Here is a 23859-nt window from a genome sequence, read left to right as displayed (position 1 = left end):
ATGAAAAGAATGGTGTAAATTCTTCCGATAAACTTTGTATACAAGTTATCTCCCGTAACTTTCACGCTCTTTCATGTTTGCGTCATCAACTCATATTTCTATCGGAGCAAAACAACAATGGCAGACCATGATCCGTTTGACATAATATACGAAGAAGGGGACGATGATCAGTCAGAATCAGCATCAACTCCAGACTACTCAATAAATTTACCCGACCCCATTATAATTAGAGGCGCTGGAAATGTCACAATGTAAGAAATCAGGGGATTTTATTTTGTTATTATTGACAGATAGGTAAAATAACAATTTGCAATCATTAACACTTAATCAATCTGAGGTTTAAATTGTTAATATTAATGCTTTATTGAAATGCAAGAAAGGCATAAGGCTTATTTTATTGAATTTACATTGTTTTTAAGAGTAGGATGGATTATTTTTTCTAATCCAGTTTACTTTTCCTTTGTTTACATAGAAAGCAGGAAGATTACACTGAACATGTGACAGAGGGAAAGACTTCCAGAATTAATATCCATCAAATAATCATGATAAAACAATATATATTCTTAAACAAAGGCAAAAAAGTCTTGTTTGAATCAAAAGATTAATCAGGGATATACAGTGAGCTAGTCCATTCCTCTTCAGCTTAATCACTTGTCAATACATTGTTCTATGCATAAACTATAAAATGAAATTTTTTTTTTTTTTTAAGATTTGGCCTCAGCAACCGATTTGACACGGAGTTCCCTTCTGGTCTGGCAGCAAAGGTATTTTTCTTTAAAATTCCATACATGTTTTTTTGACTTCAGTTTAGAAACTTATTTCCCATTGATTCATTTTGCCATGGGTACATATACATGTATACTAATAATAATACTAAAAAATAATTATATTTTTAAACTACCACCATAGGAGTTGATATTAATCTTAATCATTGACATAAAAATGATTTGAAATAAAAAATCTGATAAAAATTTCCCCTCTTAATAATCATGTTTCTAAAGTTATAATTAACACATTTGTAAATCCATTGAGTTTTCCATTGCCTTTAACCTTTTTTAAGTACATCAAAATCAACATATTTATCTCTGATGTGGATTACATATTCTGATTAAGAAATGCACTTTTTAATTTTGTATTACAGGTAGCTCCTGAGGAATACAAGGCTACGATATCTCGTCTCAATAGCATGCTGAAGAAGGCCCTCCCCGTCAACATCAAGTGGCTGTTCTGTGGCTGTATATGCTGTTGCTGTACTCTAGGTTGCTCCATGTGGCCAGTTGTCTGTCTCAGTAAGAGGGTAAGTATCATGTTTTCATCTTCCTAGTCCTTTACAGTTTACACCCTGCTGTGTGTAGCGCAGCAACAAACTTCATCCATTCTTGTCTATCCTGGGCCAGCCTCATCAATGATTCCCAGGTCTGGTGCATGTCTTTCATCTTGCTTGAAACAATTGTCCTTCATTATGATGTTCTAGGCCCCCCTCTCTTTTGCCCTTTGGGGTCCAATGCAAAGCTGTTCTTGTTGTTAATTGGCCAGGGGTCTTTTCAGGTGAACATGTCCAATCTATGGCCATTTAGTAATGATGTTAATTCATATCCCAGGAAAAGGTTACATTAACATTCACTGGATTGTGAAAAAAAGTTTTTTTCCCATTCCAACAGAGTTGGAGGGAATAAAGCAATCTACTTGTGTGGGTTGGTGGTTAATTTGTCCTCATGTGCATTTTAAACAAAATTGATGTAATTTGTGCAGGAATTGATGTAAAATGCTGTGTTGACTTATTGATATGCTCTTTTGCCATTGTTTTTTTTTTGTCAAATATTTTCTAATTTAATTACCTGGTAAGCCCCTGCATCATGATGTGTCATGTTTTGTCATCACATGAGCTGTCTGTCTGTCTGTTAGTGAACGCATTCATGAGGAACAATATCTAAAATTACCTTTCACCCTACAGACTTTTGTATTTAATATATACATGTACCCAGTCTGGAGGATTGTTATTTTGTATATCATATAAATTAGAATTGTTTAATGAAAAGTACAAGACTTTCTGACATATTTGCAATCTTTTTTTCCTTTTTGTAGACAAAACATGCCATAGAAAAAATATTAGATTGGGAGAATAACCATTTATATCAAAAGGTAGGTGAAGATAACTTTTTGTTGATAATTTTATTTTTATTACCAGTTTTTATGACATGTTTCAATATGTGCAAATGAAACCCAGATTTCACCTTAACGAGGCCCGATCTACTTGATCTGTGCATACGTTTTAATGCAGCGTCGACTCAGACATGTCACAATACCCTTGACTGCCGTCACAATTGAACACAATAAAGTCACAGTTAAAATGACGTCAAATTGTGCTAAAATGTTTCGCTGATCTTGCTTATCTGATAGCTCTATAGAATATGCATTGAAAGCTGGCATTTCTATTATTTTTTTTTAAATATTCAAATTAATAAACAACTTTGGAACCTAATTAATTTTGAGGGATTTTTTTGGTACAGATTCATTAATTTTATTCTGTTTTATTTCAGTTTGTGAGATTAAAAAACAAACACTGCAACTAAAAGTAAACGACTTTAGTCTTTCTCTTTGAACATGTTGAAGTGTTTATACACACTCTTTTTATTGCGGACTTAAATATGCATGGATTATCTTCAGTTTTAAAAAGTAAAATAAGTCTATAAATCATTTAAATTGAACCGCCGAAATATTTTATTTTTCTAAATATTACATGATATTAGTAAAAATTGCAATTTTGTCGCCCTTACCCCCTCCCCCTCCCTCTACCCCTTTTTTCCACGTAAAACAACGTCGCGTGTTAAGAGAAAAATAAAGCATGGCAAGAAAATTATTTCATAATGTAAGAATTATTTATTTTTTTTAGAAACTAATACATTATTGGAATCGTTTGTTGGCGTTATGTAAACCCATTGCGACCTATAAAATACGAAGTTGGATAGAATAAATCCAAATTTTGTGTTTTGACATGCCCCCTTTTCACTGCAATAAAGGCTACCTCCAATTTTCTTTTCATTTTTTATAAGAAGAATGAAAATTGCATGATATATGTGAAAAACAAAGAATTTCATCATGTATTCTTTTTTAAATTTGTAAATTTCTTTGTTTATTGAATAGTTTTAGCATGTACATGTAATTGTGTATAAAAACACGAACAATGGTCCATATCTTGACAGTGCCCCCATTTCACTACAATAAAGGCAAGGTAACAAAATTTCATTCTAATTTTTCTAAGCATAAAACATACAAGTATATTTCCAAGAATTAAAATTTTTTATCATTCCATTTTCGTAATTTTCAACTAGATCGGGCCTCGTTAATTGATCAAACTGAAGGCCTATGATTTTCAAGAGTTTGCATGTACAAGAACTCCAGTCTCAACTTTTACCTTTTCTGCAATTGACTTACAATTTCAGATAAGAGTTTTTTCCTAGGTACTCATGCATGAAAGAAGCAAGTAGTTTGAAACATGAACATACATGTAAAGCTTATTCATTAGTATATTGTAATGTATTGCCTTGCAGCTTGGACTACATTGGAGGTTAAGTAAACAACGTTGTGACTCTAGTAGTATGATGGAATATGTAAGTATGTTTTATGGTGAATTTATAAAACAAACTTATACAGCAGTTATTTCATCTCACTGTTTTACTAAATGATGTAATTTGAAATAGTGTGCATAAAGGAGTTCATTATCTTATATATTTTATAATACTAGCAAGTTTTACCACCTGAAAGACTTTCTAAAATAAATTGCCATTTTTACATTTATCATGCAGTACGTGAAGAAAATGTTAGTTCAATCCTCTGACCTATGACCTTTGACCCAGGTCTGTTTTATTTTCAGGTTCTTTTAATAGAATTTATCCCCAAGGTTCCTATATTTAGACCAGACTGAAGAGGCAATGTTGTGTCCAAGGTGAAAAAGTCTGTCTCCTAAAGCTTACAGCTCCGCCATATTGTCAGAACTCACGATTCGTTTTTACTTTCTTTTGTGTTGACCAGATTTGTTTTGTATTAGAATAGAGTATTCAGTCCATTTTGGTACAGACTTGAATGTCACCATGATGGGTTTTTTTGACAGATTAAGCAATATAGTTAAAACAAACAATGCAATTTTGTATGAATGAAAAAATTTGTGATGACAGCTTGCTTGCTTTGGATTTTGTGAAGAAGAAAGTTAGTGGGTATATGTAGTGTAGATTTGTTTTTCACAGTGCATTTTTTTAATGCTTCAGATTTTTTTTAATTGAAGGCTTTGTGGATCAATGTTCAAATTTCATAAAGCACTGCCATAGTCCTGCTCAAATTAGATTTCCTTTGCTTTTCTTAAAGCATGATGGGGTATTGTAAACCAGCTATTATTTGCAACATTTTTTATTCATAATCAATCAATTTGAAATCCATCCATGACAACTCCAATTAAGAAAACATTTTATCTAAATAAGAAATTAAGAACTTTGCATCAAGAAAAAATTGTGAGAAAATGGTTGCAACACCTGTGGATATTTCTCACATGCTAATAAAAATTGGTTTTCAGTATTCATTTCTAGTGCTTGCATATCTTTTTAAAAATTTAACTGATGCACTGTTACAAGTAGTTAATTAAATTGCCATGTTGTAAGATTTAATGGAAGAAAAAATAAACATATATAAATTGCTATGTAAGTACACATATTTTCTCTACAATACATTAAAATCAAGCTTTAATGAATTTCCTGGGTCAGTCAAAGTTGCTTTAAAACCCATGAGTCATGTAATCTTGAATTTATTTAATTTTGGGGAATCTGCCGTCTTTCTGTACAGAATCATAGAATAATACTGTGATTAAGATAAGTAAATTACATTAATATAATAAATAGGTTTTTAAATGTTTAAAAACAAAAAAATTAATCAACCAAAGTCCTGTACAGAACCTTATAAATCATGAAGTCACCAAATGCTTAATTTCTAATTCATTGGCTTGACCAAACTTACATTCCACTGCACCATAATCTATTAATCATTTTGTTCATCGTTTACTGACAATTCAAGCTCAACATTAAAAGAGTGTTAGACTTACACAATGTGTTCTCATTTAATAGTTAATCTCACTGAGCAAGTGTGAAAGTCTCATAGCTCTGATCACATCAATCTACAACATGAATCTGAGAGAATAATTGTACAAGTTCATGCTATAATGTCTGTCTATTTATAAAAAAAAAGATAAAAATTATAACTGAATTATATGTAAGGCAATTCAGCTGAAAGATAAGAGCACATTCCATAAATAAAAAAAAATATATGATTCTTGATACTCATTTTCTAACATTTTCTTTTCTTTGACAACAATTACATGCAATTATATTAAAATTAGATGTTAGATCCGCTTGCATACTCGCTACACTAACATCTAACAACATCCCATAGGTCACATCAGAGGTCAAATTCTATCAACCAACCAAATCGTCGCCTGCAAAATCATTATTTATTTGTTGAAATGAATAAGTCGAGACTTGTTCCAAATTTGACCTCTGACATGACCCTCTATGGGATGTTGTTAGATGTTAGTATAGGGAGTTTGCAAGCGGATCTAACATCTAATTTTAATTAGGTTGCAATACATGTAGTTTGAAGCCTGATGAGGTTACCGTTTGAATCAAAGTACGTGTGTATAAACATAACAGCTATAGTTTTAGCATATCTAAATTATTGTTGGAAATTTCAAATGGAAAGTTTCAAGTACAAATTGTATAACCATTCTGAAATATTGTCTGTGTACAGAATATATTTTTGCTTAGTCTTTGTCAATTGGTTATTTTTGTCATTACCTTCTGAGTGAACAAAAGATTTTAATGCAGCCTGAACGGGTACAAAATGTATTTAAGTGTACCTTAAACATTCCATAGGGATAAAAAATTGATGTGCATGAACATGTATAAACTTGGAAGAGCATACTTTTTTTAATTTGTTTATATAAAATTAAATAATGTGCAATTAATAAAAAAATTAATTTTTTTTAAGGTACATATATTTCAATCCTTGCTTCAATATCTCTGAGAGTCTGCTTATCTAATTTTTTAAGACACAAAGTCATGTTTTAGTGTATACACAGCACAGACCAATGTTGTTTCGTCTTTGCTGGAATAATAAATTAATTGTACATGCTCACATTTGTGTCTCATACACATTTTTTTTTTACTGTAACCAAGGTTGAAAAGTTATTTGCATGAAATATTGAGTGTATAATGAATTAAATTAATAGCTTGAATTAGCACTTATCAGATCTAATATACTGATGGTCTACATTTGTATATTAATTGTTTATTAAGGTACAAACTAGGAATAAGCTACCTCAGATTATTAAAGCGGATAAGAATAAATTTTATTTTTAATATGTGATACTGATCAATAGGGTTTGGAAGCAATTCATCTCACTTCTTAAAAAAATCTTTGTAGTGCTGCAACAAATGCTTGCATTTAACTTTTTCCATGGGAGAATGAGGGGGAGAAAATGAGATATATGAAAATGAGAAGGGAGCATGAACATTCATTTTAATCATTTGTGTTATTTTTTTGAGCAATGTGTATTATATTATTCATTTTGAATAATAAAGAAAATTGACATCATTTTCTTGTTTTCATTTTATAATTTAATAACATAAATGTAGACATCAACTATAACACGCTGTACAACTTCTCAATGATGGATTTCATCCTTTTGTTACCATGACCATCTGATGCATTGCTACTTTGATACAAGGTCATGGGTCAAGGTCTCTGGGCAGCAAGAAAGTAAAACCAAATCAAAGCCATTACTGTGCTCCAATATAGATAAGATGAAAGTGTCAATATCATTTACAACATATGATAAGTGTTTGAGATTGTTGGGGACAAAAACAGTAATCACTTTTAACTCCTGTAACCTTGACCTTATTTAAATGTCCTTGTGTACATCCACAGAGTACATGGATTTCCTTTGTAGCAACCTTTATAGCCTTTATTCATATATAGGACATGTTCCTTTTTCACTTCAAAAGCTTTGATCTTATCTTTGATATTGAGTATTATTGGTATTGAATAATAAAATGAAAATTAGCATTAAGAATATTTTATATTTTTTAATTGTTCTCAAAAAACATACATATATATGTACATTGTATACATAACAAATAATGTGAAATTCTGAAAAGGGACCACATGCCTTCCAAAATAGGAGAACATTTTAAAAGTAAAAATTGTCCATATAAACTTGAACAATGTGTTCGATTTTTTTCACAAGCATGTGGATGTTTATAGTCTGTTGATGTATGAGTGAAAGACATCAGTAGTAACAAATCAAAATTTATCAAATGTCGCTCATTTACAAATTTAAAAGTCACTGATAATTCACTACTCATAAAATTTAATTGACTGAAATTTCTGAATTTCACTTGACCATTTGCTAAATATTTTGGGCTGTAGAAATGCTTTAGAAATGTTCCTGAATCCTCTGAGGATACTTTTTTGTCAGTAATTTCCGTAGTGCTTGACTCTGCAAAATAAGAATGAGATACCAATGAGAGCATAATGTGATACAAGAAATCTTAGACAAGAAGGGAATGGGACCTTATTCCTTTTACATGTACATTATTAAACAATAAATGGTGTCAATACTATTTAGTGATAACCAGAGATATGGCTGCTGGAGAAAGGGGAGCCTCAATATTTGTCCAGGTAAATCTACATATACCTCTCTTAAAACTTTTTAGTACATGTATTAAATTTTTTTAAAATACATCTCCTTCACATTTTTAAGAGAGTATTTGGACTTTAAAAGAAAACACAGCACTCTTATACACTGTACATGTATTGACTTTTGATTGATAAAAATGATTAGCCAATCAACAACTAGAACTGTCCAAACGGGACAAAATACCCCCCGCTGAGTTTTTCAAAGGTGCTAAATCATGACTATTTTATGGATCTAAGAGAAGAGAGAAATGCTAAAACATTTTTAGTGCAAATGTAATTGCTCATTATATTTTTTAGAAATGAAATGAAGGCGCAGCCTAATAAAAAAATAGATTAAATATACGGACCAGACACATATTATGAACTTTTTCTGTCAGTGACCTTGAACTTGCATAAATGGCCTTGGTTTAAAGTCATGACACAACCTCAGGTCATAAGCAATGTTTGTGTGAAGTAGTATATTCAAGTTTTTCCATAAAAAAATATATGAACTGGAAACGAATTGTGAAATTTTTCTTTCACTGACCTTGAACTTGCACAGATGACCTTGGTTCAAGGTCATGACACACCATTAGGTCATGGGCAATCTTTGTGTGAAATAGGAACTCACCAAGTTTATCCATTAGAAAGATATGGACCGGACACAAATTATAAAATTTTTCTTCCAGTGACCTTGAACTTCCCCAAATGACCTTGACCCAAGGTCATGACACACCTTTAGGTCAGGAGGAATCTTTGTGTGAAATGAGAACCTACCAAGTTTATCCATAAGAAAGATATGGACCGGACATGAATAATGCATTTTTTCTACCAGTGACCTTGAACTTCCCCAAATGACCTTGGGTCAAGGTCATGACACACCCTTAGGTCATGAGCAATCTTTGTGTGAAATGAGAATCTACCAAGTTCATCCATAAGAAAATTAATTTTATAATGTTGAAAATTAAACGGAGGCAAAAATTCCCTGTATACAGTATTCATTTTTCTTCTGCTCTTCCTTTTTAGGTTCATGTTCCTTCCATGACTTCTTTTCTTTTTTTCTTCCAATGACCTTGAACTTCCCCAACTGACCTTGGGTCAAAATCATTACACACCCTTAGGTCATGGGCAATCTTTGTGTGGAGTAGTAGATTCTAATGTTCCTCCGTAAGAAAGATATGGACCGGACAAGTTTGCACAGACAGACGGACAGACGGACGGACGGACAGCTAGACAGACAGACAGACGGACAAGGTGATTCCTATATACCCCCCAAACTCCGTTTGCGGGGGGTATAAAGATCAAAAGTGACCCTAAAACAACAAACCTGTATAAGAGAGCACAGCCTCTGTGAGTTCCTATAGAGAAATAACCACTGTTCAGGGAAAAGTCCATACATGTGGGTATCCTTAAATTATCCACTTTTCTTTCTGGGAAGTTTGAAAAAACAGTCATGGAAGGAACATGAACCTAAAAAGGAAGAGCAGAAGAAAAATGAATACTGTATACAGGGAAAGTTTTGCCCCATTTAATTTTCACCCTTGTTGAAAGTGTGTGAATTCAAAATTGGGCGAATTCAAAGTAAACAGTATAATATCATATCTAAAACAAAAATCTTTCTGTGCAAAGAACGAGGGCGCTTTTGATTGGCATTCGGCAGGAATCTGGGCGTAATTGAAAAGTGAAAATTTTATCGACATGTCACATGAAATTTTATAAATTTTTTTATTTATCACACCCTTGAGCTTTGATTTCCTAAAAAATAACTTGAATATTGGCCAGATCAGACATTTGGTACACTTTTTTCTAAATTTTTTCTATCTCTGGGTCTTCTCTCCATGATTTTGAAACGTTTTTTGTGTGTATTTTAATTCAAAGAAACAAATACACATTTTTAAAAAATGGAGAGAAGACCCACAGACCACGAAAAATGAACTTTTCCCCTAAAAATCCAAATGTGTGAATGTGGTGCTTCTTTGTCCTTTTTAAATCGCTTGTATATGTGTAGCAGTGATAGCTCAGTAAGTAGAGCTACCTGTTCAGTGAGCTCGAGGCAAAAAGTTTTTGGTTCGAGCCTGACATGGGGCGTTAATTTTTTTTTCATGCAAACAATCATTTATTTTGTCAGTTTCGTTTTATGTACTGATGTATTAAAATTTTGGATTAGATAATTTTTGGTTCAGTTTGGTTCTCGAGCGAAATCAATTCCAATCTTCTATTCTATAATGTACATGTACACGTATCATGCATCTATGCATTAAATATTTTAGGTGTTTATTTTTTGTGAAACATTACTATGTTATAGTACCCCCTAGGAAAAACGGACATAAATGCTACAATCTCACAAGGTCTTTCAAACTAAATGGAAACAAGAGGCCCAAGGGCCACATCGCTCACCTGAGCACATCGACTAGGAAAAAGCACATATCAGATCAAAACTGAAAGTTTACTGGGGGGGGGGGGGGGGGCTTGAATTTTAACCCCCCTGGATGTTATTATTTGAACAAAGTAGAATCTACACTACCTGAGGATGATTCCGTATGAATAGAAAAATATCACTAATCATGGCTTTGAAGTACTTGAAAAGAAGATTTTAAAATGTTTACCTATATATCCCTAGGTCAGCCATTTTGACATGCCCCAGGGGTCATGATTTGAACAAACTTGAATCTACACTACCTGAGAATAAATTCATTTAAGTTTCATCTTTCCTGTCTCAATGGTTCTTAAGAAGAAGATTTTAAAAGATTTTTCCTATATATTTAACTTTGTTTTGGCCCCACCCTAGCCCCGGGGGTCATGAAAACTTGAATCTACACTACCTGAGGATGATTCCACATGAGTTTCATCTTTCCTATTCCAGTGGTTCTTGATTTTTAAAGATTTTTCCTATATATTCCTATGTAAAACTTTGGAATTTTGGCCCCACCCTAGCCCCGGGAGTCATGATTTGAACAAACTTGAATCTACACTACCTGAGGATAATTTCATTTAAGTTTCATCTTTCCTTTCTCAATGGTTCTTGAGAAGAAGATTTTTAAAGATTTTTCCTATATATTCCTATGTAAAACTTTGGTCGGCCATTTTGGCCCCACCCTAGCCCCAGGGGTCATGATTTGAACAAACTTGAATCTACACTACCTTTTCCACATTTTCATCTTTCCTGGCCCTGTGGTTATTGAGAAGAAGATTTTTTAAAAATGCTATTAATTTTTCACTAATTCATAATTATCTCCCCTTGGAAGAGGGCATGGCCCTTCATTTGAACAAAATTTAATCCCCTTTACCCAAGGATACTTTGTGCCAAGTTTGGTTGAAATTGGCCCAGTGGTTCTTGAGAAGAAGATGAAAATGTGAAAAGTTTACGACGACAACGACAACGACGACGACAACGATGACAGACAACGGACAAATTTTGATCAGAAAAGCTCACTTGAGCCTTCGGCTCAGGTGAGCTAAAAACCCTATGGATGTGTTTGTAAAATCTGACCAGCTATGTTCAGCCAACCAAATAATAGACATTTAAACCATAAAAGTTTCGTACAAATGATTCCTGCAGATCACACGCCAAATGCGCCCACCTTCTTTAAAACTGGGCAAACTTGTTTCCAATAAACCCTGTATAAATGTAGTATCTTCCGAAATTTCTCATTTCTTCAAAAAAGTACATCCATGGGCAAAGATTCTACCAATCTGCTTAATACTTGCTACACATAAAATGTAGTACATACATGTAGTATATAGTGCATTAGCTTCAATGGAAAAATGCAAAAATCACAAGATAATCTTTGGCACAAGTGACCATTTTCATATGCAACAAAATGGGAAAAGGTTTTACATAGAAAAAAAAACTCACAAGTTTAACAGCTTTTTCTGCATAATTAGATGACAAAGCTAAGATTTCTGATGTCGAGTTGAACACTGCTTTTGTACATGGGGTAGTGAGGTTCATGATGGCCTTGACCGGAGTCGGTGACCTTGAACTCAGTATGGCCTGTGAGTCATAGATATTGACAACACCACTGTATGACCTAGTTGAGAGAAAACAGTGAATAATGGAACATTTTTCTTGCTTTTTTTCTTGTCCTTTTTATAATTTTAATACCCTTGTGAGTTTTGGATACTGTAAAATCACATATTTTCATGGGGTCAAATTTTCAAGGTTTGAGGAAAAAATATTGGTTTTTGTGGATTTGAATTCGTGGTTGGAAAATGTTTAGTAGTAATGCATATAAAATTTCACATTTCGTGGTGGTCATAAATTGTGGGTATCTACATACCTCGAAAACAGCGAAAATTTAACCCCACGAAAATTAATGATTTAACAGTATTTGAGCAAAGGTAATTCAGAAATAGACAAGTACTACCAAATATAACCAAAATAGTAGTATAATAAAATCCTATCAATTCTGAAAACCATGCTTCTTTTTCTATCATAAATACAGTAGAACTTTCTTCTTTGGAATTATTCAAAATCACTTATTTGAAAAAAAAATCATTTCAGACATACCCACAAGCCAGGTACTGTCCATTTGGAGAAAGAGCAATGGATGTTCCCTTTGTACAGCCATCGTCATAGAAACGATGTATACAGTCCCGCCTGTCAAGGTCCCACACATAAACATCACCTTCAACTGAAATAAAATGTTTACTGTTATAGTGATTTCTTTGTTGTAAAGAATAGCCCATAACTTAATGCACAGAGATTCTTTTCTTAAAATCTTTATATAGCTAAACGAGACATTTGTTTGGAGAGTATTTCAAAATTTTATTTACCTTTTCACAGATTTTTAAAATTACAGAGGTAAAAAAAAACAACAAACAAACAAACAGTAAAATAACATTTAATCCAAAGACATTATTTGGTATTAAATATACCATTTAATCATTTTTTTTTAATTATTATTTTGTTTACTTAAATATATATAAAGCAACATACTAGATAAATTGAGAAGAAGACCAAATTTATGCGGTCATCATGAAATACAGAAAACTGACCTCCATGTGAATACATCAGATGCCCATCCTTGGAAAAAGTCACATCTTTTACTTCCCCATTCATTTGCAGTGTGTGAATCCATTCTTTTGACTAAAAATAATGTTGGGATCAAGTTTCAAGATGGAAGTTAAATAAATCATGTGAACATGCAATACATGTAATTAAGAGATAATAAATTGATGATTGTTTACTTCTTCATCCTAAATAGAATTTTTTTTGCATACTAAACTATTCCATATTAATTTCAGTTTCACTATTTTTCTCTTTACATTCATTTACACCTACTTTTGCAGACAGAAGATGCATTCCTCCAGTTTTCCCGAGAAACACTAGAAATTTGCCATCTGGTGATACTTTAAATTTCTTCATCATTTTTTCCTCTAAACCTGAGTTTGAGCATAAATGTATTCCATGTGAAAAACACATAAACAAAAATCATTTTAATCTTATAGTGTGAAATGCAACATTTGTGACACATAATTATAATACTACAATCCCCATTCCCAGTTAATTAATATCATACAGTGGAGCCTCATTTATCAGGACACTTTGGTTCCCAGTCAATTTGTCTGGATATCGTCTGGATACCTGAATTAACAGTTAAACAAAACAACACTACATTTAAAAATTCTGTTCCGATAAAAAGTTGTCCGGATACTGAAGCATCCGGATATCTGGCGTCTGGATATCTGAAGGTCCACTGTACATGACATGAAATCTAAGCTTTTTTCTCCTTCTTTTTTTTTTTTTTTGAGTACAGTTGAACTTTGTATATCTCAAACAGCAATGCTTAGAATACCATGGATATTTCAAAGTAATTTGAAAATCCCAACCAATTTTATTATTCAAGTATTTTATCCTGGAAACCTCAGATATCTTTTAGTTTTATTTTCTAGGACATCTCAGTTTTAAGATATTGCTATTAGAAATGTATGCACCAAGAATAATAAATGATGACCGTAAGCAAATATGAAGGATACATTACCTTTAACTTTGGGAACATTGATAATTTTTCCTGCCATCATATCGTAGTATCTGAAGTTTTTGTATCTGGACCCCATTATAACCTCATGGCCGTCCATGCTGAAATGTGCCGTGTGGATCGGAAATCCATCAATAAATACACTTTGGATCTTTGGATTATGTTTACCATCCACCTACAACCACATACATGTAGGACTTAAGCTAAAATGTTCATACTGAACAATGCACAAGTAATTGATCTTATTTTTTTATTTACAGTTGAACTTTGACATCTTGAATACTATAGATAGGTTAAACTCAGTTGGAGTTCCAAACTAATATACCCTCAATAATTTGAATCTTTGGATATCTGAAAAAGTTTTTCTTGATTCCATTGAGTTTAAGATAATGAGGTTTGACTGATTTCATTTTTACCTGGAATAGGCTTAAGGTGTAGTTCATCCCTGCAGTTAGTACAACCTGGGCTGTTGGGTGAAACTCTACTGAAGTCAACTTGCCCTGTGATAAAAGAAAAGTAGATGAAGACATTCAACATTTTATTTCTTTTTTGCATATTATAGTTCCCCGTAATTGTCATCATTATTCTTTCACCTTATTGAGTTGTAAAATTTAAAACATCTTTTCTGTAAGGTATTGAGACCTTTCTAGTCAGAGGAATTTTTTATTGCAACAAATAAGTTTAAAGGATAAATGTAAACATTTACTTATTTATTGTAACCTCCCTTAATATAGGTGCAATACACCTATTTCCCCTGACACATTACCTCTGAGAGCATTACACATTTATTTCCCCCAACACATTACTTCTGAGAGCATTACACATTTATTTCCCCTGACACATTACCTCTGAGAGCATTACACATTTATTTCCCCTGACACATTACTTCTGAGAGCCTTACACATTTATTTACCCTGACACATTACTTCTGAGAGCATTACACTTTTATTTCCCCTGACACATTACTTCTGAGAGCATTACACATTTATTTCCCCTGACACATTACTTCTGAGAGCATCAAATATTTATTTCCCTGACACATTCCCTCTGAGAGCATTACACATTTATTTCCCCTGACTCATTTTAAAACCTCTGAGAGCATTACACATATGTTTACCCTGAAACATTACTTCTGAGAGCATTACACATTCATATCCCCTGGAACATTACTTTTAAGTGCATTACACATTTATTTCTCCTGACACATTACTTCTAAGTACAATACATATTTATTTCCCCTTACACATTATATCTGAGTACATAACACACTTATTTCCCCTGACACATTACCCTGAGAGTATTACACATTTATTTCCCCTGACACATTACCTCTGTGATAACACATTTATTTACACATTTGTTTCTTTATATCAGAGCTTTACCCCCTAAAAATTTACTTCTACGACAAATCGTGGACCGTTTTTCTCGAAAAGTAATGGGCGCACTGAGTGAATGTTTATTACACATTTGTGCATTAATTTTTTTTATAAAATATAGGCAGAAATAAAGATTTTATTATGCTTAAATGTGCCGGGGTATTGTCCTCGCAAGGACAAAAAACCAAGGTTTTATTAAATTTTGAATTCAAAATAAAAGAGCATAACACATTTAATTTTGTAGTCTTTGTAAAAATTTTAAGGCATTTGGTTAATTTTTGGCAGTTTCTCAAGCATTCGAAATGGGAAAGTGGTAAACACAACACACGAAAAATGAATATACAACTTTAGAGACTTGAAATGACCACAGCACCATTGAAAATAGGAGTTACTTCCCTGTCACAGAAACTTTATGATGGTGAGAATATTGTCAGAGCTTGCCAATTGGTTCTTCGACATGTTTTAGTTATAATCCATGCGCCGTAAGGTTTGACATAAAATAACATACTTTGTTCATTTATGCATATATTTATCTGAAATTTGCTGTGTATATTACTAAAATGTGTACTAAATAATAGTGAAAATTTCAGAACGCAGTGATGTCTATTTTTTACAGCACGATTTTACGGGACAACCCTTGTAATTAATTTATTTCCCCTGAAACATTACCCATAATAGCATTACACATTTATTTGAATGTCCTGAAAATTTACCTCTGAGAGCATTGAAAATTCATTACCCCTGATAATTTACCTCTGATGGTTGTTCTTTGTTTGCGTCGGTACACTGTTTAAGGTCAATTAATCCCTTAGGTAATGAGGAGGAAGTTATTAAATAATTTCCAGTCTTCTGAAGTAAATCATCTACATCACTGTCCTCTGGAAAAAAAAAATCTTATTTTTAAAATAATATTCTCTATATAAAAAACATAGCGTTTTGGTTTTGTGCTTACCGGGTATGTAAAAAGATTCGTAACATACATGAACATGTATTCCATGCATGAGAATGAAGATGATAATTGAAATATACATGTATTTACATGGATACATATTTTTCTCATTATTAGACTTACCATCAGATTCATGTGTTTTCTCAGATTGCAACTTTGCCCAGTTAGGAACAGAGGAGATTTTCTCAAATCTGCATCAAAATATAAACATTATCAAATATAAAACACAAGAAAACAATTTTTAAAGTCATTTTAATTTGAGAGGTACAAGTATTCATATTCAGGTATACTAATGTATTATTTGGCTTTTACTGCTTTTCAATTTGGCATTGTACAGTGTACATGCAACTTGAATTGAGATACCCTTATACTGCCCTGGATGTGAGTTTGCTAATGTATTTACTGGCCTTAGTGAAATATCTGGTATATTAGTCCTGTAGTAACATACTTACTACATATGTATACCTTTGGTCCTATGTACCTTTGAAAGGACTGTACTGTAATCTCTGCATAAGACAATTTGCAGTGTATTTACTCAGATTTAGATGTACTGTTATCGACTTGAGTGTGACAGTGTGCTGTACTTAAACATTCTTTAGTTTAGAGGTACTCTGTGATTGTCTTCAGTTTGGCAATGTACTTACTCTGCCTGTAGTTGAGAGGTGTATTCATCTGTTTTTATTTTTCTTTCATCTCCTCTTCTAATTGCATCATATCTTCTTTCTTTTGTTATCTGGACACTAAATTCAATATATTTTGAAAAAAAAACGCATTTGGTGCATACTTTTCCTATTTACCGGTATATACTGTATACAGGGTTATTCTGTCCCACTTTATTTTCACTCTTTTACACTTGCAAACAATTTTGCCCCATCTAAAATTCATCCAGTCAAAGTTCTGTTTAAGAAATTGTACTGTATTCTTTAAATTCGCCCCATTTTAAATTCCCCCAAATGAGGGTAGGGTGAAAGGGGCGAGTGTAAAATGGGGGCAAAAATTTCCCTGTATTTAGTATTTCTATCTCAGAAAAAAATCAAAGAATCTTCTCACAAACACATTATACACATATAAAAGTATGTAGACTTCATAAATATAAATGCTGAGGATGCATTACCTTCCCCTGTCATCATCATCCTGCCAAACTGGGGCTTTCTTTTGCTTTGAGAATTTTTTTTTCTTTTTAACTTCTGTTTCATATTCTGCCTACATGTATCAAAGTATATACATGTATTAGATAAAAACAATTCATACACAAACTCAGAGGATAACAGTTTTCAGTTGATTGGGAGTGTCATATCATATGCTCATATGGCATTGCTGATATATGCACTTTTTATGACTTTTTATATGATACAAGAAAATCAATTGTAAAAAATGCATTTAAAGACAACATTGTATATTAAGAAGGAAATGTATTGAAAACAAATTGCCATTCAATTCATTCAAGTCTGTCCGTTAGTTTTTCTCTTGTCCGTTATCTGACAGACAGATTTTAAAGCCATAACATAATGCATCCCTTCCACAGATGATATATTAACATTAATTTTAATGTCCCCTGTTATATTTCAATTTTTTGGAAAACCTTGCTAAAAGTGAGTGCAGCGAGCTCTAATAACAATGCCTGGGTGAAGAGAAAATTAGGACTTACACATTGATCCAAACAAATTTTTTTCTGCAGTTACTTCTGGACCCACAATGTATTGCTTCTGTAAGCTACTTTTTCGTGTAAACTCGCTTAGATTTAATGGATATATAGCAGATAATCTGATAAATTAAAGTTTCTTCAGCACATTTCAGGCTTCGGTATGGGAATGCAACTTAAATATGATGCCATGGTAACGGGATGTTTCGCGCCGATGCATGGTTCGCACCGCGATGTTTCGTGCCCATTCTGTTTCGAGCTGAGATGGTTCGCCCCGCAATGTTTCGCTCCCAGAACATAAAATGTATGCTATTTATTTCGTTCGTTTTGCAAAAAAAAGAATTATATTATAATATCTGTAAATATTGATGTAAGTATCGAAATTTTGTAGAATATTAATGAACATTAAATTTGACAATCAAACTTCCTGGTGGGTTATTCTATACACATGTTTTCAATAACACAAATTATATGTTTTCAAGTTCACACAGATAATTGCTGTACAACTTTATAATTGCTATAATGAAATAATTCTCACCTTTTGATCTCCAACTAATTACAATTAAATTGTTGAACACAAACGCTGAGCAAACGGGCACCATATTAACATTTACGATCCGTTACCTGTGGCACCGCGTATTATTAAAAGTCATGATTTTGAGCATACAACACATATTTTTATCTAAGATTTAATAACTGATCTTGAATTATTGCAAAATAAATGAAATATTAAAAAAAAGAGGGGAGATGTTTCGCGCCGAAATCGACGCGAATCATCCCGGCGCGAACCATCTTAGTGCGAAACAGAATTGGAGCGAAACATCCCGGATTCGATGCCATTTGGAGTCATTCAGAGTCTACAGGCTCTTAAATTAAATTCATGTGCAGTTTGATGAGCCCGTTCTAAATTAAAACTGAATAAGTATCTGCACTTGCCCCAATGGTCGCACTTTCAACATATTATGTCAAAGATATTTCAGATTAACAACCATCAAATGTTACCTTTTTTTCAAACATTTACTTAGTATTTTTAAAGTATATAAACAAGAATAGTTAAATTGAATTGGACTTAATAATTATTGAACAACTTTGCAGCCCTATTCATGATATATGATCTATGTCTTCAGTTTGCCTTTGCTAAGAATGAAAAGAATACAATAATATACAACCTGTCTGGAAATTTCTTGTAAAGTTTGTATCACATCTGTATCTCCACCGAGGACAAGTTTCTCCAAATGAGCTTCCTCTGCGTGTTTGTCTTTCTTTTTGCTACCTAACGGGATATTAGTCTCTGAAACTTGTGTGACGCGTGCTTCCGAAGAATGGGGAACTGTCGTCTTCCTTTTTCTTCGCAACATTTTGATAAATGGTGTGTTAAAAAAAATCACACATGTTTCTGAAATTTATTTGCTCGTTGTTTTTGAAGAACTTAAATTCCTCATGGCGAACTTCTTTGTGTAAAACATTTGTAAGACTCAATCTTGAAAAATGTTAAATGAAGAACTCTTTGTGAAAAAAAAAATATTCCGGGAAAATCTAGAAGAAATCATAAACGATTTGTTGTATCAAATTATTTTCTATTTAGTAATGCTTATTTGGTGCTTATTTATTTCTTCATATATATGCCTAATGTTTTACATATTTTGGTTATATTGTATATAATTTTATGAAATCAACTAAAAAAATTAATCCGGAGAATTACTAATTTGTTCAGCTACTACACGTTTATCATGGCGCTGTTCATGCAGCTACAAAAGGTTATTATTTTAAAATGCAGTTTTGTAATAGTAATCGACGTATTTTTAATTTAATCAAAATGAACATTTGTTTTAAAATGCCCAATTTGCTATGCAGAACAGTTATATTTTAGGTTTGGGGTGGGGAATAGGCCTAATTGTTTCCAACTTTCCAATGATGTTTCCCATTCTAGCTTACCTGGACTAAAGGCTTCTGATCATATTTTTCTCGGCGTTTATCCGTTTGTCTAAATCTTTAATATTTTCCAATTTCTCTCTGTTTATTTAATCAAAACGTTTGTCTAAATCTTTAATATTTTCCAATTTCTCTCTGACAGAATAAGAGATTTCATTTACGTTTAAAAAGCTTTCAAAACTTGCTATAAACAAGTTCAAGTCTGCACTCGCAAGCATGTTGATGTCTGTCGTTTGTTGTTTTCAAGTAAGATACATTACATGTTCATCGACGTCAAGTTTATTCCGGTTCTTTCAAACGCACAACTGACGTTTTGAGAATTCTACGGTGAACCGTACGCGCATAATTTCCACGCATGTAACATTACCGTTGTGTTACCCGTTGTCACGTGTGTTGCTAAGGCTGAGAATAATAGAACGGATTGTTAACTGCGTCTAAACCAATCAGATTTTAGTATTTAAGATGAAAGTATAATAAAATAAAAATAATTACTTCGGGCCTTCTTTGGAAACACTGATCCTTCGTTAAATAGTATTGAGAGTCATGTACCCTTAAAATTGATTTAAGAAATGGACTTGACAGCCAAATTACCCCATTTGACCTTTTCTAAGTTCAAGTTAAATCTTACTCAGGATGGTGTCCTCATTCAAGGGAATAGAATAAATAAACTTGTGGAAGCTACCCTTTGTCATAACCTGGTAGGACACTCTTTTGGTCCAATATAGGGTGAATTTTCAATGAAATTATTGAAATATTATGATGATGTAATAACTTTTAAAAAATCTTTTGACAAAGGTAATTTTAAGGTGATTCTGGTGAGTGTTGTGGTCCATAGGCCTCTGGTTGATATCTTTGAGGATTACTGAAGCATGCGATTTTTTTCTAATAAAAAAATGAATGTTTCTTTAGATAGGCCTCAGGCCTGTGTAAGAATAATACATTTGAATTGTATGTTCATTAGTTGTCATGTCTGTTAAGTGTGCTGCCTGTATACTTTGTAATGTATTGACAGTCAAACCTTGTTATCTCAAACTTCATGAGACCAAAAATACATAAAGAAAAAGTAAAGGGGCTTCAAAACCTCTTTTCCATAATATACAAAAAATAATGGATGGTTCTAGATACCAATGTTCAGCTTTAGATATTAACTCTTTATCAGAGACTCAAATAAATATAAAATGTTTTGAAGGATAATATTCACTGACCTTTATTTATTTTATTTATTTATTTATTTTTATTTTTTTTTGGAAGTGTTACAGTTATTGTGGAAATTTTTTAATTTCCACCTTTGTCTGTCTAGAGAATTGTATGAAAATTATGTCATCTTAATGATGGTGAATTTTTGCTAATCAGTGGTTTTATCATCAAAAGATGTTTTTTAAAAATGGGATGATACCTTTATTTTTTTTTTTCAACACCTCAAACTTTTTAAAAGTGATCTAAAGGCTTGTGGATGGCAGTGCACACTGAATGTGTAAACTATTTTTATTTGATTTTGTAGGTGTCAAGTCAGTTATTTAACAGGTGTACGCCTCAAAAGTTATGTGTTCGTAACAAATACGTGAACAGAACTGCATTGAAAAGAAACAGACAGAAGAAAAATGACATGTCATGGGCAGCAGAATTGTTGAATTACCAGAAAAATGTATTGAAGGAGCAGCCTGAACCCTCACCACTTCATCTGGTTAAAAGAATCAAATCGTTATATGGACGGCCACAGAAAGAAAAAACTTGTATGGAGAAAATTGGATTTACAGCAAAGGTTAAGTTTGTTAAGCACTTTTAATTATAAAATAGTAATTTTTAAGTTGATCAATTTGTCACTATAAACATGAATAACATATATGATGATAAATTTTTAAAAAAATAATTTTATGAAATATAATAAATGTGTAGATTAGAAGCCAAGGAATGAATCTTTTCAATATCGATGCTCAGAGTTCCTGGTATTTAAAAATGTTTCACATTCGCTTTACATATATTTACAGCCAGGTTCAAAGGATGCACCAAGTTCAGTTATTGTGAAGAACACGCCTAAAATAAACAGTATGCTAATGCTCGTGAAACATCTGGTTACCATCACGCCCATCACATTTCCATATGGATATCCCGAAAGTGAGGCAGACTTCTCACACTGCCACCTTAATGACAATGGAGAATTCATTCTGGTGAAAGACATCACGCCAAAAGAGGAACAACATTTATTGCCAGTGGGATCCAAGACAGAAACTGTGTGGGACATGGATTGGAAAATTATCAGAAAACATACAGAGAAGATCAAGCAAGACTTGAGTTTGAATGAGGAGTTCTTCACGGTGGATCCCGTGTACAAACTGAACCAAGATGGCAAGGAGTACAGATATTTTGGGGATAAGTCAAATGAAGGTGTTAAACATTACAATGAATTATTTGACCATAAAGATGGCTCAAAGAAAATTTCCTGAATTCAAACTCACATGATAGATTTTTTAAATGAAATAAATAAAATTTTCTTTGTATTTATTAGTATGTTTTTCTTCTCTTTTTTTTTGGGGGGGGGGGGGGGAGGTGGGTAATCAGAGTCAATTGCATAGTTTACTTTTATCTGTTCTAATCTGTTGTAATGAGGTTTTTGCCTCATGCATTCTCTACATATTTCAGAGTACAGTGCACCTTGCACCCTTTCTCTAAAGTGCTAAATCAGTTTCAACCAAACTTTATGTATACATGTAGCGATTTTTTATGACTGTAGTCCAAAAAATCTAAGGATTTTTTAAATGTTTAAAAAAGAAAAAAAGAATCTGCAAGCGGTAAAAAAATTCCAGACAAGGGGTACAACCCTCCTTTGTTGGATACATTAATGTTTCAACTAAAGAAGAGCTGGGGGGATTACCATTTGAAGATAACAGCATAAGATTATTCTAGGGGAAAATGGACAATTCCCCCTCCACAAAATTACTTGTTTTAATCTTGTAAACTGTGTTAAAAGACAGTGAGCACTTTTCTTTTGGTATGTGCAATGTAAGTTCCGTTTGTTCGTTGTTAATACCTGCAGAATGAGGTTATGATAGTCAAATATTGAAAAACAAATTGATCATATCATTTTAAAAATCTTTACCCCTGTTCATCTTGCAGACAACGTCGGTATTTTGTAAAAAGTACTTTTTTATTAAAAAGTGAGATTAGAATTGGTGTCAATTTGGTGCATAGCTCAAGTCCCATTTCTGATGTGTTTATTTAAAAGGGGCAACTGATGAGTCACAATTTTCAAAATCATTGAAAAAAAAAATGCTGTCTCAATGAGACAGAATGCAACCACACGTCTGATCTTTTAACCTTGGCTGCTGATTTTGTCAATTATAATGCGAGTTATTGTAAAGATGACAATTGTTAAATAGCATTAATCCAAATTTTTATTTAAAATATTTTTTTTAGATATGCCAAATGTTTACTGACATGGATAGAATTACTCATTCATGAACGTCTAAGTTTAATCACTCCCATGCACAAAGATTATTACAAAACTATTGTAGACATTGAAAATAAGACCAATTTATTTTTTTCCATGACAAAATTATTAATGGATTATTGCGAAAATGGCTATGTTCATATTACTTGTCAGATTTTCCCGTGGGATTAATCCGGTAAATCGGGTTTACCGAATTCCAGTCAACAGTATAACCCTATATAAATGTACAGTTGTAATTATTGATGCTGTTAAATTGCCGTGTTCATTGCAAATCCTGTGTGTTTCATCAAAGATGTATCATTATTTTGTTTCTTTCTATAAAATTTTCCATGTGAACCACAATTCAATTCAGTCATTTTATTAAACTGACTCGGTGCGCTCTTTGAAATACGTTTTATTTTTGTGGTTTTTATGTATAATATTTTTGGGATATGTTCGATTTCACTAGAACTACTCAAGCTACTTCTACCAAATCACAAGTCTAGGTTTGCTCAAATGAACAGAATGTATTCTCCCAAAAGAAAGGAGGAATATAACAAAGAGAGGAAGAGTAGAATGCACAAGTCACTCTAACCATTATTAATATTTCAGCTACACCTTCCTCCCAACAATGCAGTAACCACTTTTTCGTCTTTAATAACATTTTAAACATTTAAATACACTAAACAAACTTTAATATGTATTTCACTTTTTGCTGCATACTGCTGAAGATATTTTTTGCTTGCTAATCGGAACGCAGTAACTTTTTACGACAAATCCTGTATAGGGAAATAAACAATTATTACAGGGAAAATTAGAGAATGTAAATGTAA

At 32.6% G+C, this 23859-nt stretch overlaps 3 protein-coding genes across 4 annotated transcripts; 2 read left to right on the top strand and 1 right to left on the bottom strand.

Moving 5' to 3' along the window:
* The first annotated feature begins 67 nt into the window (after positions 1-67).
* Positions 68-6637, top strand: LOC134282716 (cysteine-rich hydrophobic domain-containing protein 2-like). 2 transcript variants are annotated; one of them, XR_009995341.1, is made up of 7 exons: positions 68-251; positions 710-764; positions 1142-1297; positions 2086-2142; positions 3552-3611; positions 3875-5620; positions 5653-6637. XR_009995341.1 is itself a non-coding variant. In XM_062765122.1 (6 exons), the coding sequence occupies exons 1-6, from the start codon at positions 118-120 to the stop codon at positions 3923-3925; spliced, it is 513 nt and encodes a 170-aa protein (XP_062621106.1). In that variant the 5' UTR covers positions 68-117; the 3' UTR covers positions 3926-6637. The 2 variants fall into 2 exon arrangements, 1 of the variants encoding a protein (XP_062621106.1); XM_062765122.1 differs by having other exon boundaries at positions 3875-6637.
* A 529-nt stretch (positions 6638-7166) lies between these two features.
* Positions 7167-19112, bottom strand: LOC134282715 (U3 small nucleolar RNA-associated protein 18 homolog). The gene is made up of 13 exons (XM_062765121.1): positions 18837-19112; positions 17140-17228; positions 16670-16765; positions 16149-16216; positions 15830-15954; positions 14117-14200; positions 13704-13875; positions 13004-13104; positions 12718-12808; positions 12230-12353; positions 11576-11750; positions 9047-9189; positions 7167-7540 (listed from the first exon to the last, which is right to left on the bottom strand). The coding sequence occupies exons 1-13, from the start codon at positions 19023-19025 to the stop codon at positions 7516-7518; spliced, it is 1482 nt and encodes a 493-aa protein (XP_062621105.1). The 5' UTR covers positions 19026-19112; the 3' UTR covers positions 7167-7515.
* Positions 19113-19354: 242 nt separating this feature from the next.
* LOC134282713 (uncharacterized) lies at positions 19355-22104 on the top strand. Its single transcript, XM_062765119.1, has 3 exons — positions 19355-19424; positions 21101-21361; positions 21588-22104. The coding sequence occupies exons 1-3, from the start codon at positions 19398-19400 to the stop codon at positions 22041-22043; spliced, it is 744 nt and encodes a 247-aa protein (XP_062621103.1). The 5' UTR covers positions 19355-19397; the 3' UTR covers positions 22044-22104.
* The last annotated feature ends 1755 nt before the right edge of the window (positions 22105-23859 follow it).

Source organism: Saccostrea cucullata, unplaced genomic scaffold, assembly GCF_032062105.1.
Source record: "Saccostrea cucullata isolate Sc308-1 unplaced genomic scaffold, CSIRO_AGI_Scuc_v1 ctg1052, whole genome shotgun sequence".
NCBI lineage: Eukaryota > Metazoa > Mollusca > Bivalvia > Ostreida > Ostreidae > Saccostrea > Saccostrea cuccullata.
Note: the sequence above shows the minus strand (reverse complement) of the source record. Positions and strands in the feature narration are given on the sequence as shown.

What these genes read in the sequence shown, in the direction of transcription:
- LOC134282715 (XM_062765121.1), bottom strand. Translation starts at nt 19,025, where the DNA reads ATGTTGCGAAGAAAAAGGAAGACGACAGTTCCCCATTCTTCGGAAGCA. An exon ending in TGCATCTTCTGTCTGCAAAA is followed by an intron (nt 12,809 to 13,003) that starts GTAGGTGTAAAT and finishes CATTATTTTTAG; the next exon opens with TCAAAAGAATGGATTCACAC. An exon ending in GGACAGTACCTGGCTTGTGG is followed by an intron (nt 11,751 to 12,229) that starts GTATGTCTGAAA and finishes TCTCTCAACTAG; the next exon opens with GTCATACAGTGGTGTTGTCA.
- LOC134282713 (XM_062765119.1), top strand. Translation starts at nt 19,398, where the DNA reads ATGGCGCTGTTCATGCAGCTACAAAAG. An exon ending in TGTTCATGCAGCTACAAAAG is followed by an intron (nt 19,425 to 21,100) that starts GTTATTATTTTA and finishes TTGATTTTGTAG; the next exon opens with GTGTCAAGTCAGTTATTTAA. An exon ending in AAATTGGATTTACAGCAAAG is followed by an intron (nt 21,362 to 21,587) that starts GTTAAGTTTGTT and finishes ATATATTTACAG; the next exon opens with CCAGGTTCAAAGGATGCACC.
- LOC134282716 (XM_062765122.1), top strand. Translation starts at nt 118, where the DNA reads ATGGCAGACCATGATCCGTTTGACATAATATACGAAGAAGGGGACGAT. An exon ending in ATAACCATTTATATCAAAAG is followed by an intron (nt 2,143 to 3,551) that starts GTAGGTGAAGAT and finishes ATTGCCTTGCAG; the next exon opens with CTTGGACTACATTGGAGGTT. An exon ending in CTAGTAGTATGATGGAATAT is followed by an intron (nt 3,612 to 3,874) that starts GTAAGTATGTTT and finishes TTTTATTTTCAG; the next exon opens with GTTCTTTTAATAGAATTTAT.